Source organism: Magnolia sinica, chromosome 18 (genome assembly GCF_029962835.1).
Source record: "Magnolia sinica isolate HGM2019 chromosome 18, MsV1, whole genome shotgun sequence".
NCBI lineage: Eukaryota > Viridiplantae > Streptophyta > Magnoliopsida > Magnoliales > Magnoliaceae > Magnolia > Magnolia sinica.
In genome coordinates, this window is record NC_080590.1 from 11642751 (window position 1) to 11660356 (window position 17606).

A 17606-nucleotide genomic window follows, 5' to 3' on the forward strand; every position below is an offset into this window, starting at 1 on the left:
AAGTGATGTCATTGCGTTCTGTGAGCCCTACTATGATGTATGTGTTGTATCTACACTGCCCATCCATTTAGATTAGGGCATGATACAAAGAACGATACAAAGAATGAAGTGGATCCGAAACTCAATTGAACTACACCGTAGAAAAGACCAGGATTTAACGCTTACCTTTAAAAACATCATGAGCCTACGGAGGTTTTTGGTTGATCTTACAGTTGTGTTTCCCTTTATTCCATGTATGTGTTAACTTATAAACAATTTGGATCGTGGGCGTCATTGTCCCACAGTTTTCTGTGGTGGGTCTACATGAGTTTTGGATTTACCTTGTTCTTATCTGGTTTTAAAAATAATCTCTCCAAATGAATAAACAGTGTGGATACAACACATACATTATAGTGGGCCCACAGAACGTGGTGACATCACTTCCGGAAGAATAACAAGTTTCAAAGGCTTTGGAAACGTTAAATACACTAATTCCATACAGGGGAGCGGGTAAAGATTTAGGGGGGCTAGCCCTGAATGTGGGGCCACCTTAATGCATGTTTTGTATGTCCAAGCAGCTTTCCAACTCATTTTGCCGCGACGTCCAAAAACCGAAGCGGGTACAATTTTCATGCCTTCCATTCAGTAGGGACTAAGGGCTAACTAATAAAAACTTCTTGCAGCCGTGAAAGTTTTGAATCAAGCTGCATTTTCCATTTATCTAAGTATGTGTGACCATATAAATAGGTTGGATGGAAAATAAACAGGCTCAAGGAAGTCCATCAATGGGCATTTGGTGCTTGGTATTAGATGGGATTAGGTGGGATGGAATTGTAGTTAGTCCATGCCAGTTCCACTCAATGTTTGGGAAGAATGGAAAAGCTTGGAAAAGCTTGGAATTAGATTAGATGAAATTGCATGGGTCCCATGCCAATTCCACTCAATGTTAGCAAGTTGAGTAGGTGTCACCCTGATGTGTGGGCTATATCCACACCGTCCATCCCTTTTTCAAGGTCATTTTAGAGTGTGGGCCAAAAAATCAGGTAGAAGACCCACCATAAAAAGTAGCGGAGATTGAATGCCTATCGTTGAAAACTTCTTTGAAGCCACGTAAGTTTTAGATCTGCCTCACTTTTAGGCCCATGCCATAAAATGAGATTACAAAACAAATGAACGATTTGAATATAACACATGTTATTCTCAATAATTTCAAATTATGATGAGTATATCAATTCAATGTACTAACTTATTAAAAAACATATCATTGAATTAAGCTTATCTCACGGTAACAGGGGAGAATTCTTTTTATATATAATATTTACATTTTTTAAATCCCATCCCACCCGATCCTTCCCAATACCAATAGCCAAACACCCCCTCAAGGACGGCTTTAGATGTGCTTTAATTTATAGACCTTGTTTTAAAATGAGTTGTAAAAATGGAGCGGCCTCGGTGTCAGCCAACCAATGCCTACTAATGTGCTATAGGAATCGGACAGCTTTCCCCACGAATCTGCCCATCAGAACAATCTCAGCCTCTTGATTTGTGGTCTAAAGATAGAAATAACAAATGTCCACATTCAACTGAAAAATGTTACAAGATCGTTCACTATCATCTTCCAATCTGGAAGATCTTTGGAACATTAATGGTCTGGATTGCGGAACCATGGTATCACTTGCCTGAACTAAAAACCCGCGTACACTATGCAGAAAATCGGGTCGCGTAAAATAAAACTCCGCGTGTATAAGAAAAAACCCACACGCGCTCCCCACGCAAAAACAAAAAAGAAGAAAAACCTACCCGAACCCTAGCTTCGCCCCCTCTCTCTCTATCTCTCTCAACATGGATTACGCAGCTTCCCTTACAGAAGCCCAACAACAGCTCCTTGCCCAATACCAGCAACACCTACAGCAGCAGCAGCAGCAACAACAGCAACAACCACAACAACAGCAACAACAAGCCACCCAAGCCTACGATCCGTCCCAGGTACAAGCGTACGACCCAACCAGCCAAGCGTATTATCCCTATCCTCAACAATACCAGAACTCCACTGCCCATCACCAACACCAACAGCCCTACCCTTACTACCCCGATTATGGAAACTCTGCCGCAACCGCTGCGGCTGCCGCCTCCAATGCCTACCAACAGACGGATTCTAGCTCTCAGCCTCAAGATCTCTCCGCAGCGGGAGCGCAGCAGTACTATCCGCAGGACCAGCAGGGCTCGTACAGTGCCAGTTCGGGGCTCAATCCCGCGGCAGCCGCGGCGGTGGCTGCGCTGTCTCAGCTGACGCAGTTTGCGGGAACTATGGACGCTGCGGAGCGGGCGGTTGCGGAGCAGCAGTGGAACAACGGTGGGGCCGGGCAGGTGGCCCCGCAGCAGAATCCCCCCCAGCATGGAGGTGCTCCTGTTCATCCTCCTGCGGTAAGGGCTAATTCGGTCCTTTGAATATACCCTTTTGTCCTGATTTTCTCATTAGATTATTGATGTCATCGATCTATGTTCCGCCCTTATTTCATTGATTTTAGTTAGATCTTGATTTTTTCTGAAAGTTTGTTGGATGTTGGTCATCTTTGCCCCCACTTCTGATCCTCTTTCTCTCAATTTTATTAATTTCTGGAATGATTGGATTGATTAGTGATGGCTTTTTCGGGTTTCTCATTGGTCAAGAATTTGAACTTCTCATTATTCTGATCTTTCTTTAAAATTGGTTCTATTTTTACGTAGTTTTTAATGAATTGTTGCTTGATGTTGATGAGCTTGATTGATGACGTTAACTAAGAGGTTCCAACTTCATTGTGTCTCCTCCCATCCACGGCATTGATCATCAATCATTGATAATGTTCGAGGATGGATGATTCATCCCAGTTATGTTCCAATCACTACATCAATGAATGTTTCATCGACGGCTGTGTAGCGTACACTACGCTATGAGCACTACTGAAAACACTGCTCAGGAGTTAGGCCTAATCCGAATAGAAGGAAAATTATAAAATCCTGGATTACATAAAACTGACAGATAGACATGATATTCTGTTGAAAAACCTATCAATTGCTTAAGAGCTCTGCCTTTGAGTGGCCCTCAAATTCTTGTATTGCACACGCCCAACTAAGAATGAGGTGGAGAATCCTTCTCACTGTATCCGCGATCGAAATGGTATTTAAAAAAAAATGTACTCACACCTCATAATATCACGAACAGACACAGCTTTCAAAGAAGATCCTTACATCCTTTTAATGGACCACCAACTAATTCTACCACTATATTTCCAGTTGAGGTGTTGAAAGACCATGTCACCCTAGATTGAAGAAGAAGAGAGAACTCCCTTTGCCAACTACTTATACACCAAATTCAAGATGCCCTAATTTGCCCCTCTTAACACACCCAACTTACTGATTTCATTCCACACTAGGGAACCCCTTAATCTATTCCTCGCAGAAGATCCAATATGTGCACAGGAGTTCCATATGCTTGCATCCCAACCTTCTCGCCATGAGCCTTGCTCTATCTTCCTCTATGGCTACCCTTGCCATTGCACGATTTTAAAAATTCACCCAAAGACCCAAGATTGCTTCAATCAAGGTATTCAAAATCGGTTATATTACGGCCGTAACGGCCGTTACATAACGGTAATGGACATAACCGTTATGCGTTATGGGGTCGAAACGGCCGTAATGACCGTTATAGAAAAATGGCCCTATAACGGCCCTGCAACTGTCCAGTAACAAATTTTTTTTTCAAAAACTAAAAAACGGCCGTTACGGCCTATATCATAACGGTAATAGCGGTGGCCGTTACAGCCACTATTACCGTTTTGGAACACCTTGGCTTCAATGCATCTTTCTTAAATATTTTTTTTTTTTGAAGAGCAATGAATTCATTTATTAAAAAGCTGCTAGACAAAGGTCAAAGCAGCAAAGAAAACATAAAGATAGAACACCTTCAATGCATCTTATCTTAGCATGCCTTTCAAGTTGCCAATCTGCTCCAACGACGCCTCACACAATAGATGAGTGTCATCTGCGAATTGAAGATGCGAGATTTCCATCTCTCAATTATCAATATGGAAACCAAGAATTCTTTTTTAGGAATCTAAATTCCCTAAACATCCTACCTGAGGTGGTCAATACGTGCAGAGTAGTGTAGGTGAACAGCTACTTGTGTACCAATGTGGTTTCGTAGTGACATTCTTCGTCACCGCAAAGTGCATGTGATAGTTTGATACATGTAGAATCCAGGTGACTGGTATAATGTTTGCAAGGTATGTTTGAATTGTCACCTAGAAGGTTTGAAAAGCTGATGCAGAGTGCATTTTGAGGTTTTGTTTAATTTATAAAGAATATTTATCATTTTGGGGACTTATTTGTTCCATTGTTAGGAATAGGAAAAAATTTATCATGACAATTCCTGTTTCAAATACTAGAGGAAGTGGCACGTGCAACACGCATTGAGTGAGGATTGGAGAGAGAATTTTAAGTGATAGAAAAAGGAGAGAAATGAAGGGAAATGGTGGTGGCAGTGTTTAAATAGCTTCTCTATGTAGCATGTAGCTTTGCCTTGATGCCACGTAGCTCGTGAAAATAGTGTAAGTTACGTGTAGCCTATGCTACATGCTAAATTTTCATATGCTACGCATTACATAGCCTATGGTACGCACTACTTAGCTTACATTACAAGCTATTTTTCACGAAAATATTAAAATTAATTATTGTTATACATATTCATTTTTAGTAAAAATTAATTAATCTTTTCATTACTTTTAGTAAAATAATATAAGTAATAGTATTAAATCAATTAAATTGCTCTTTCTTTACCTTTATACTTAATATTTGCCTTTTTTCCTATTATTTTAGGCCGCATCTTGTTGCACCAAGTGCCGTTATATTTCATTATTAATCAGATTAATTTTTGTGTAAAATATCATGAAATTTCATGATATTTGTACAACGAAGCACAACCTTGATTTGAAATATAAAAGTAGCGTGTAGCTTATGTTACAAGCTATGTAGCTTAAGCCTTATGCTTCGGTGGGGTGAACACTATGCTACACTCTATTCACTATTAAAAACACCAGGTGATGCTATATGCATATAAACGAGAAGGTGCCAATTGTGGGCATCCCATCCACACTTTTTTTAGGTTCCGTGCCCCACATGAGTTGTAGATCTATCTTTTGTTTGGGCTGACATCCTAACATGAGGTGGCATAACAAATGTACGAATGAATTTACAAAGTCATCACAGTGGGCCCCACCCCACATAGCCTTTGTTGGATGACTCCCTGGTAGGATTGTCATGGGGGCTATGTGCGAATGCAAAGGGAGGTGGAAGTGGGCTACTTGTGGACAACATATGAGGGCGGGAGGAGCATGTAAAATCCATTCTGTACATTGATGCGGTTAAAATCCCAACTGTCCATTTATAAGCTTGCAGATTTTCAAAATTTTGCAAGTAACCCCGACCATATTGAAAATCTCATTTAATGCCCTGTAGAATGTTGATGGCCATGATTCTCCTAAAAACTAATTGCATGGGAAAAAAATGTCCATTTGCTCTTCCTGTTATATATAGTAGAAGTGATTTGAAGAATAGGATCTGTAAAGCTAACATCAATTTGCTAGGGACAATGTTGATAAGGTGCCAATGGAAATTTCTTCTGATTGTTTTCAAGTTTTAGCTATCATTCTTTGTCAAATTGCCTTTTGATGTTCCTTCCCTTGTTAATGATGGTAGTTGTACCTTCTTTTTTTTTTTCAAAGTGTGTTATAGTTGTATTGTATTTTTTTCCCCCAATGCTGAGAAGCTATAAGTTGCTTTGTGAAGTATTCCCTTTGCAGTTCACAAAAAAATCAAACTCATTGTTGTAAGCTTTGTGTGAACCACTGGCCAAGGAGCCCTTTAATGGCCTCTAAAGTTGGCATGATTGCTACTCATGAATGAGCTTATCTGCTGTAGCCTTTTGGAGGTGCTTGGTCATATTTGATTTTTAAATTGTACTTCTACAAAACTCTTAAAAGACTCTATTGCCATTGAATATTTAGTCATGAAGTTCTGTGCATGATTTAACCAGGATTATATTATACCATTCTTAGTAAGATTTGAGTACGATGGACCACGCCTTATGGTTATTACTATTTATTCACCATGGCACCTTTTTGGCATTGCTTTCCTAGTTAAAAGAAAGACAATTGTTTAACATTGCTATATGCTTCTGTGGTTGTATTGAGTAGATTTCAACTACATGCATCAATCTATTGAGTAGATTCTAACTACTTGCATTAATCGTAAAACCAGTACTCTACCCATTCTTGTGGTTGGCTTGGTTTGACCACTGGTCCTACTAGGTCGGGCCCTCTTGGACTGTTTTGGCCCAAAATCTGCCTCTTTCTAATAATTAAAAAAAGAGGCAATTTAACAACTAATCTGTTGTTAGCCTAGTGGGTAGGGTGTTTGGTTTCCAAGTAGAAGTTGTAAGTTCAAGGTCAGTCAGATTCAGTACCTTTAAAAAAAATAAAAAAAAATTACTAAGTAGTTATCTCTATAACTGACCAGGTTTTAAGGTTTTAGTGTTTGTGTTCTAAATCGTTGACGTGCAGCTGCTTGACTTCATTTCCCCTTTTCATAGGTAAGTTGCTCGTGGTTTTGAAAATTGGTTTCGGCCATATCATAAGCCACCCTGTTACGTGATAGAGGGTTGTGCCAGACCAATCGAGAAAAAGGGCCGGATCAGCCCATATCAGTTGATACAGGCTGATACACCCCACATTGACACTGATACAGGGCTGATACAGCCATAAAGGAGCCATTTCAAAATTTTCCAACTTTAGTTTTTGTAGTTGTTTCTTCAATCAACCATGGAGGAAGCTTAAAAACTAAATTTATACTGGATCTAGGCTTATTTTGGATCAAAACACAAGATTTGAGTGATATTTGATAGATTGAAGTGAAATCAACCATTTTGAGAGAAAAATAGAAAAAGGTGAAAAGTATATACACATACAGGGCTGAAGTGAAATCAGTTGATACAGGCTGATACACCCTACATTGACACTGATACAGGGCTGATATAGCCATAAAGGAGCCATTTCAAAATTTTCCAACTTTAGTTTTTGTAGTTGTTTCTTCAATCAACCATGGAGGAAGCTTAAAAACTAAATTTACACTGGATCTAGGCTTATTTTGGATCAAAACACAAGATTTGAGTGATATTTGATAGATTGAAGTGAAATCAACCATTTTGAGAGAAAAATAGAAAAAGGTGAAAAGTATATACACATACATATATACATATATATTTCTTTCTTCATGTTCTTTCTGTTGTATTTCAATGTCATGGGCCATAATATATCAAAGCATGCTTTATATGTGTTTGAGTAGGTCCTCTTTGATTGACTTTCAGTAAGTCAAACTAGCAGACAACATTCTTATAAATGGTCTGATGCACCATTGAATGCATGTTAAAACATTAAAGAACAAAGATTCTGGTGTTCTACATTTTTTTCCCAATTTTTTCTGATAAAAAAAAAAGAAGGGGAAAAGAAACAATTTTGGTCTGCCTCTCAAAAAAGAAAAAAAGAAAAGAAAAGAAAAGAAAAACAATTTTGGCCGATACGGGTTCAATACACCAAATCAATACCGTTGTTCAAAACTTTGGCTGCTACTAAGGATGTCGAGATTTGACCGTTGGTTGTGAGCCCAATGCCTTTTGGGGTCAAAGGGAAAACATGTTCCCACTGTAATTACACTTAGGTTGGCAATTAATTTCTTGAATGGGATGATATGTGAATGTTGATTATGCTTTTATTAGCTCCTCCATACTTCCACCGATATCAAGTCAAAGTCAATTCGGCATCATTCTCCCATGTGATGATTTCTTTCAATTTATGTTATGGGGCTTAAGGAAGTGTTTCTTTTTTCAATTTGTGGTTGATCTCTCCCTCTTAGTTGGTTTTCCTTGTCAGAGTGCTAAACTAATTCAAAGGATAATATTCTTTGCCTATGGTAGTTTTTTAATGTTCATGTGACATTAGCATTCTCGGTTTGGCTACAGTCAATTGTTTTAATTTGTTCTTTTATATATCTAGTCATGTGCACTGCTCTTATTCTTTGGGCTCTAGACTGTGCCCTCCCCAGCAGTTTTAGCATCTACCGTGCTCTATAGTTGGAGGTGTGGTCTACCCCAGAATTTCAATTGCGTCCCCATTAACCTTCTCTCCTCATTTCTGAGCAACCTTTGCATGTGTGTATATGTATAGGTATACATGCATACAAACCCATATACATTTAGAAAGACATTTTTTGTTTGGAAGGGTGCTTGTCCTATGAAATATGTTAAGCAAACTCTATGAGACTTTCTTGGGTTACGGCAATGGCCACGTATTGTTCTTGATGGGCCTAAATCACCTAGCCACTTGTTGCTACCCAGAATCCTAATCCGACGGATGGAGATGGAAGCACCAATGATGTTTGATTGGTTTATTGTTGGTTCTTCAAAAAGTTTCTCCATTTTCGTTGAAAAGGAATTGTTGTAGAACAATGGAGTATAACATGAGAATAATGGGGGAAAGTTGGGAAACATAAGATCGCCATATGAGAATGTAATGGACAATCTATATTCTTCCAACAAGTACTTACCACTGTGTAATTCATATCTTTTACTATGCATGAAGTGTTCAGGACATTTTGATGCACATAACAACTCTTATGTATTCCTTTTTTGTTATTATTGGCAGTTGGGAAAGTCTCCTAAGGTGTACTGTTAAGAGATTCCCTTCATTGTTTGCAGTCTTGGAAATCAAACCTATATATCTTGTCCCAAAAGTTTTGAGTTGGGTGAGTTGACCAGGTGATACCATCGAGTTTCTTAGATTTTAACTAGGTAGGATTTATGATGAAAAATAATGAAATGTGTAATAGTTCACGAAATATGTAGAGAAGTTAGAGAATCAATATAAATGGTGCCAATGAGGGACTCAAAAGGTTGATTCTCCCTATCTAAACTATACAGGTTGTACACATGTATGAAGTCCAGAATCTTCATCTGATGGGCCCTGCCATGGGTTTGGGCCTCTACCGAAAACTTACCACTCTGAACTTGATAAGGAGCCTAAAAATGGACAGTAAAAACACAGATTGGTCCAGATTTTGTGGCAAAATAAGTCCTCCAATCAGATGGCATGGTTTGTTGATTAGTGTGATTTTGGGCCATAGTCTATTCACAGTTAGGCCTACCAGATGGATGATCTGGATCTTACAGTGTCTGCATGCAAATATAGGTTGGGGAAACACTCTTGCATCAATTACTTATCAATCACATAAATTTAAAGTTATATTGTTAGCTTACGATCTAAACAAATAACATATCACATAAATTTTAAGTTGTATTGTTAGCTTAAGATCTAAACAAATAACATGTCACATAAATTTTAAGTTGTATTGTTAGCTTACGATCTAAACAAATAACATATCACATTGTTAACATTCACAAGATATAATTGAATGTTCACACTATGTATGTCATGGATATTGTTAAATATTTTGATGTCTATGACTCTATTATTAAGTTATTTATTTATTTATTTATAAATATTTTATAAATTATAATTATAAGTTCTATTGCATTGTACATAAGGGTGTGTTTGGATGCAACATCCTGCTTGATGGGTTTCTGTGAGATATTGAGACGAACATGGTCGCCTCACTTCTAGCGTTGTTAGAAGTATTGTGGATAAAGATGCCTGGTGGAATCTCATCGTGTCAGCTTAAAATAGCTCTCTTCCTTTCCTTCCCCAAAACTTGGATATAGCACTACCCATTACTGTATCCCCTGTGCTGTTGTGGGATATTGTTTTGATGTCCATCCAAACCCACCCTAAGAATATCAGTTTTATGACATTAATAGATTATTGGGAGATCTGTAACTTGTTAACTCAACTCAATTCAATTTGCCCCTTCTATTAGAGGACTCAGCTCAGAACTTTCTTAGAATCGTGGACGGGTTAATTTGGTTGAGCTCTTCATTCATTTGGCTGTGCTGAATGAGTCAATGAGAAATCATGAGAAAATTTGAAAATCAAAAAGAAAAATACTATTGTGTCTCTGTGAGTTCTTCATTGACTTGGCAATGTCATTGAAAAACTAAGTTCTGGGTGTCCAGCAGAGTTTCGAAAGTTTGATCTGGAGTATATGAGCAACTCGTCAATCTGGAAACATACCTGTTATGTCTAAGATATGGCTGATACCCTTGTGAAAATGAGGGTAACGGTATTGATTGATGGTTTTGATGAAGTGTTTGGATGGTAATAATATTGGAATGAATGACAAAAATGTTGCTAACATATGTTCTTTGCTTAGCAACTTGTTTGAGTTACCCATGTCCATTCTAACAAGAGTTCATCCAAGCCATACTGAATCAGTGAGAGTCATGCTCAATACCTGGTTAGACGACGATCCCAATTTGTGATGGGTGTGTCTTGAGTCAACCTGGTGAGCTTCCAAATTATGATTCTCCTTGCTAATTTATCATGTCCTATTACAACTTCACAATTTTATAGCGATGAACAGAAGTGTGTAGAACCTCCTCAGTTTGTTCCGTGGATTCTTCCTTCTGGAAGTGTTGCGTGTCAACATCAGTTCATTGGTACAAGCATGGGTTCAGGCAGCACAACGCATATAACGGGCATTCGAAGGATTGTGCATCTGTTGCCTAAAATGAATTCTTTGCTGGCATGTTGACGTGGAGAATCCAAATTTTGGAGGGAGTTGTCAGTGTTGACATCGAGAATATGAATCTTTCTAATACTTAACCAATCCTTCCATGAGACTCATGAATGAAATGCCTTTTAGGCATCGAGGATGCTGAAGTATGCCATTTTTCCATTAGGGAAGTTGATTTGGGAGCCTTGGTCTTACCATCCCTGGATTCCTCGTCATGTTGGATTCTCGCTATGCTGTTGCGTTCTCCGTCAAAATAGGTATGTGATATCTTTTTCTTCCCTTCAATACTCTATTACGGGGGCATCTACTATCGGTTAGAGCCTTCATTGCCTCAGAAATCATTAGAGATCGTTCTCAATGATTTTTGTGGTTTCAGAGGATTCAGGAATCCCCTAATTATTCTTTTAGATGAAAGAAGTAGTTCCAATGGTTTGGAGGGATTCTAGACACAAGGGCAACTGGAGCCCCCCTCTGGCCTTTCATGCCTTTCAAATATGTGATGACAGGGTCTTCATTTTTGCACCTGGAGTTTCCTGGGAAACCATTGGAATGGTAAAATGGACAGAGATAACTTCTGACTTCTGCAATGTTCAAGAACTCACTGATTGACTTGAAACTCAGGCGAGATGATTCAGCTTGCAGGCTTGAGTACCAAGTCCTGAACTCCCAACTTATAGAAGAAATTGGATGAGCCGATGATCTACTGAAGTTTCATAATGATGGCGAGTTTTTCCATGTCAACTTTTGGAAATTTAAAGTATGATTTCCAGAGTCAAGTTCAGGACCTGTTTGGATGTACCCCAAATTTATGATTTGGGTTATTCATACTTGTTCTCCTCCTAAAATTATGGGGTTTGTTGAACCAAAAAAAAAAAGTGGGCTGAATGTCATGCCCACTTGTTCTGCCTGCCACTTCTGCCTCAAATGAAAATTTTAAATGGGCTGAATGCAGCTAATAGCTAAAGTCAATCCATTTAAAAATTTGACAACCCACTAAGTCCATCTCATTTTGCCTTTTGGGTACATCTAAATAGATCCTTAAGGAGCTGTTTGGACATCCTCCAATCTGTAAATTAGGGATCTGCGAAATGCACAAATTGTAATGATGGAATTGCTTGACCAAACTATGAATAGGTCAAGCTGTCTTGCATGTATTTCTTAGCCAATCTGCGAAGGAGTTGATTTTTGCAGAAAATTTTCATCTCGTCTGCATATTGGGTTCCCTCTGCCTCATCAGTTTGTGAATTGTGCGGACTTATGTTTTGGATTGGGAAAGAAAAATCTGCCAAAGGTTGACTTCACTTTATTCTGCGATCTTCATTGTTTTGAACTGGGTAATTTGAAGGTTTGCCAGTAATAGAAAACTTGATGTACTATGTACTAATTGTAGAATATCATAGAAAACTTGATGTACTTTGTACTAATTGTAGAATATCATTTGTACCTTAGATGGCTGGGGCTGTTGATGGGTACCAGACCTGTGGGTACCTGGAGGACCTGACCCTTTTTGTGATGTGGGTCCATTTTTTTACCTGGTCTTAGAAATTGAGCCAGGTCGGGTTGGGACATCAGACCCATTTAAAAGTCAGGTCTTGGATACCCAACAGTTAACTGTTAACTTTTATCTATGCCTTTGTGTGCACTGTGGTCCACCTGATGAGTGGACTGATTTATATTTCTGGCCATAATATCTATATGGTGTGGCCCACATTGATTACTACTCAGATTTAACATGTATTTGTGATATTGGCACATGCACGGGCATATAATTGGCCATGGGTATACATGCAGTTGTACATGCGTAGCGTTCTTCGACTTCTTTGGTGCAACTGGACATGCATAAGATTCACACTTAACAAGCCTTGTTAAACAAACTCTGTTGAGTTTGTTTAACATATGTTGGCACTCAACACCAACAACACATGTCATGCCATTGGGGTCCACATATTGAGCAGCTGAGATGGTTGTACACCACAAAAACTTGGATTAAATTGATGGTTCTGACCATCAGTATGTGGAGGTGAATGTGGACCATTAAAAGAAAACTTTTAATAGTAAAAATCAGAAGAAAACATTCTTGAAGGGTGGATATTGGATGGTTGTTATGTTAGCGCCAAAAAATGGAGAGTTTCAATATTTGCAAAATATTTGCATTTCGGCGAGCCCAGCATGACAATGCATGATGTTGATAATCAATTGCATGTAGGGACACTCCATTGGAACTTTTGGTTCTCAACTCCAACCGTACAGCTGTACACATTACACTTCTCTCCAGCTTTTCATTGACACTCAACCCCACTTTATGATGCCTTTTTGAGTTCTTCTTTTGTCAACACTTAAACGGACTGGACCTAGAGCCTGTGCAGATCCAATGGACGGTTTGGAATGGTGGAACATGATTATTGTAGCTGACCCCAGTTGCTTGATATAAGGCTCAGTTGATGATTCTGATAATATGTTCATTTATGTTGTTTTAAGTCATTAACATTGGTTGAATCCCATTAAGTACTTTGAGGCATTCAAATTCTGCACTTCATATCAATGTCTTGTACCAACACTTCTATTTGTCTTTCAACAACAAATACTTGTTGATTACATTTGATAATCAAATCAAATGCAACTGTATCCTTTAGGGTTTATTGGGAATCTGGATAGCAGCAAAATTGCAGTTCAATTGTCATTTTGTTTATGAAAGAGGTATCACACGCAGCTAGTTGGACGATAAAATTATTTTCCAACCAGCACTTTAGCTAGCAATGTTGCATGTGTGAATGGAATCAAACCTATACAAATGGATGGCTGCACCATGAAGATCACCTAGCACGAAAATTAGGTTGATTCACTCATGAGGTTGGCCACATGGGTACGTTGGATCATATTTTCATATTACAAATCTCGTTGTCCACAGTTTCGCTGCCCGGAATATTTTCTTGAGATAATTCAAAATTTGAGGTTTTCCGGGGATATTATTGGGAAAATCTCATTCTGAATTTATTTATTTATTTTTTGTGAATTTTATATATATATATATATATATATATATATATATATATATATATATATATATATATATATATATATATGTATGTATGTATGTATGTATGTATATGTATATAGAACAAATTCCTAAATAATTTTGTAATTTTTCGAGTTAATATTGCGATAAAAAACACTACACTTTAAAAGCTGCTGAGATTTGAAAATCTTGCAATGATATTGTGTTTCACATAATATTATCGTGGAATTTTCAAAATCTTGGTGATATTTGTCACACTGCTTTAGATCAGATCGGTGTCTATACATAGTTTTCTGAGGTTGGCCTACTACATGGGTTACATGTCACTCACGCATGACACACTGCTAATCCTGTGCTAGTTGGGCGACAACTTTATCATCCAATGAGTTGTGTGTGAGACCTCTTTATGACATACATACAATGACCATGGCTTGCATCCATGCCGTTTATAAAGTGAAGCATGGGGCAGTGGTAAATCCCTTTGTTTTTCATGCTAACCCAACAATATTCCGACATTTATCAAGTAAAAAAGAAAGAGAAAGCCTGAAGAGGGATATGCTATAAAGATCAAAGTTGGTTTCATTCTCAAATTCTCACCTTGTCACAATTTCAAAAGTACCCTAACACTAATCATACAACCATGTAAAAGAAAACTTTCACTCTCCCCTCTCTCATCTGCTTTCATTGTTTGCCCCTGAGATTCCTTTCTTTAACTTTGCACGTCTTCTCATACCCTGCCATAGGCTTCTTTCTTTGTTTGGCCCTGAGAATCCTCTCTTTATAACTGTCTAAAGGCATAATTGTACATGTTCTCTCATACCCTGCCATAGGCATAATTCTCGAACACTTTATTCGTCTTTGTGATCCCTCCCTCTATTCTTTATACACATAAGCAAGGCGAAGAGAAATTTTGAATAAAACAAAGCATGATATTTGTTTCTCTGTGATCCAGGTGAGCTACTGTGATTTTCTTTTCAAAATTTGTCATAGATAATGGTTGTGTGACTGTTTTTTCTTTTCTTACACATTAGGTTAAGATGCAAAACCTGGTGAACTGTCCTAATAATCTGATTGGTATAGTTGAGTTCCGTGGTTAAACCGTCCATCAGCAAGCCAGAAATTGGATAGCCAATTTTTTTTAACAGGTCTGATTTCCCAACTGGTTCATCCATATTGGGAAACGATTTGTCCACATTATTTGGTGCTAGTTAATGTGGAAAATGCCTGCTTGTGTTGCTCGTTACTCTTGCTGATGTGTCACTTGTGAAATTTATACAATAATATTATTGAAATCCATATAACCTGGAAGAATAAAAAGATATTATCAATTGGCTGTAAGAATATTCTCTACATTCTTTTGTAAGCATTTCTAACCTATGTAAAAGTTATGTAATAATGGGTAGAACACTGTGACTCGTGTGGTTCGAGATGTCTCAACTGAGTCGCATAAATTCCGTCCTCTTTCAATTGTAAATTAGCCAAGATTTTGCTATTCTACAATAGCTTACTGATTGGAAGTATGAAAAGAAGATAATGGAGCTGGTTGTCTGGCGTGACTTGGACAGAAAACTGGGACCATCACTAGGTGATGTGAGGTAGAGTGGTTTGTATGATATTTGGTTTTTGCCTGAGCTTTTTTTTTTTTTTTGTCGGGATTCTATCTTGATTATTATTATTAAAAAAAAAAAAAGGATAAATGGGTGAAATTTGAGTTCCAACTGATATTTTCAGCCTCGATCTTAGCCTGATCATCACGTAAAAAGTCTTGGGTGACATACTTCTGTGTATTTATTGGGGTATTCACATCCTACGTTCACATTTTCAGTCGCTATATTGTTTTCTCACTATTTGGAGCCTAAAACTGGAACTGCAAACACTTTTTCAACACAAGCATGATCAGGATGTATCTTTGCTGAGTTTCGTATTGTTGTTCAATCGACTTTTTGTAGAGTATTTTATCAGTATTTAAATTCTTGGAGATGCTTTTGGAGCTTTTCTGCAGGGCCCGGGACCATATAGAGGTGGTGGTAGAAGGGGTGGTGGGCCATTCAGGGGTGGCAAAGGTAATTTTGGCCACCGTCACCCTAGACATGATGGTGGTGCACCCCCTTTTCGTGGGAGAGGTCGGGGTAGGGGTGGCGGGCGGCGATTCCCCCAGTCCGCACATGAAGTCCCACCACCATATCCAGGACATGCACAAGAAGTCCTTTCACCATATCCAGAACATGCACCAGTTTACGAACCAGCACCAGCGACAGTGCCAGTACCCACACCTGCACCAGCACAGGCACAGGCTCCACCACGCCGACCTCCTCCCACAGTCATCTTTTGCGAGCTCTGTAGAGTTGACTGCAACAGCATGGAAATCTTCGAGAAACACAAAGTTGGAAAGCGACATAAGAAGAACATGCAGAAGCTTGAAGAATTGGAGAATCAGAAGAAACTTGCAATTGAAGCTGAATCTCAGCCAAAAACTGTAGTGCAGCCAGAGAATATCCAGCAGGTGGCTGAAGAAAACAAGGTCCCCGCCCCAGGAAATGTGACTGTTGCAGATACAGTGGATGAAAATAAAGCAGAAGGAGAGCAGCAAATCCAGACAGCTGAACAATCTGAGGCTCCCAAAGCAGAATCGACTGAAGCATCTGCAAAGAAGCGGAAGAGGGATAATTCTAAGAAGAAGACTCCTATCAAGCGGAAGACGAAGTTTGTTCAGGATGGGAGGCGTATGAGGCCAGAAGTGGTCCGCCCAGAGGCTCCCAGGGAGCTTCCTGTACACTGTGCCTTGTGCAACGTTACATGTGACACGATGGCAGTGTTCCAGTGTCATCTTGCCGGTAAGAAGCATGCCTCTCGGATCAAGCGGAGTCAAGTCCAACCTGTTGCTTATGTGCCACCCACGGGCGTTGCCCTTTACATTCCTCATGGCTCGGCTCCTGTGCTGCGTGGCCCCCCTCCGGTGGCTTCAGAGCCTGCAGGGCAGCTAGCTGTTATGACAACGACTGAAGGCCATCAAGCTGCTACAGCAGAGTGTGGAGGACAAGATGCAGTTATGGTGGAGGCCGGGGGGCAAAAAAATGCCGTTTCTGGATCTGAAGCAATCAATCCAAATGCCAGCTCATCAGTACCAGCTGCAGAATATGGAGTTTCTTCCACTGAACATTCTGTCCTGCCGGGCCTTGACATTGAATTGCGAGAGCCTGATTTGAAAAGTGAGCAAGTGGACGGTCCCAGTATGGAGCTGCAGTAGAACAGGTACGTGCTTTTCATGATCGACAGTTCATAGCAACTTCTTTCCCCGAAAATGATTCCTAGTTTTGAGTTCCAAGGCATGCAGGTACATTTTGCCCCTCAATTTGTTAGAACATAGATTCAATACTATGTTAAAATTTCAGGATGTAACCCCTTATATTCATCCTTGTGTGATGGATGAGGGTGGGCCCTTTTTTTTTTTCCCTGGTTTGGATTATTTACTAACAATGCATGGGATTAGTAAGTCTGTCTAAATCTGCTTTTTAGTAGCATGCCATTTAGCTGCTGTTTTTGCTGTGCGTGAATGCAATTGTAGGTTAGTAGCAATTGGGTTTGGTTGTTGCGGTTTGGAAAAGAAAAATTTCCGTATGGTTGTTCTGCAGCCAGTTTCTGGCCTTTTTTAGGTGGTTGCAAATGAAGCTGGACGGACGTTGGTGCTTATTTACTGTCCATTCACTGAGTGTTTGCTCTATGCATGGTGCGATGGGTGGCCCATATATGCTGTGCGCAACTTGCACAAACATCTGGGAGCATGAGACCTATTAGAATATCCAGCCAGCTACCGTCATGGCCCATCGCTTGAGCAGCAAGCATGCTATGAGACATCATCAGTGGAGAATTGCGCGGTATCCTAAAACATATTCAA

At 39.3% G+C, this 17606-nt stretch overlaps 1 protein-coding gene across 1 annotated transcript; it reads left to right on the top strand.

The window, feature by feature from the left end:
* Nucleotides 1-1745: 1745 nt before the first annotated feature.
* LOC131233948 (uncharacterized) lies at nucleotides 1746-17246 on the top strand. Its single transcript, XM_058230841.1, has 2 exons — nucleotides 1746-2403; nucleotides 15714-17246. The coding sequence occupies exons 1-2, from the start codon at nucleotides 1822-1824 to the stop codon at nucleotides 16956-16958; spliced, it is 1827 nt and encodes a 608-aa protein (XP_058086824.1). The 5' UTR covers nucleotides 1746-1821; the 3' UTR covers nucleotides 16959-17246.
* Nucleotides 17247-17606: the final 360 nt, after the last annotated feature.

Coding starts and splice junctions, on each gene's coding strand:
- LOC131233948 (XM_058230841.1), top strand. CDS start 1,822: ATGGATTACGCAGCTTCCCTTACAGAAGCCCAACAACAGCTCCTTGCC. Junction 2,404..15,713: donor CTCCTGTTCATCCTCCTGCG/GTAAGGGCTAAT, acceptor GCTTTTCTGCAG/GGCCCGGGACCATATAGAGG.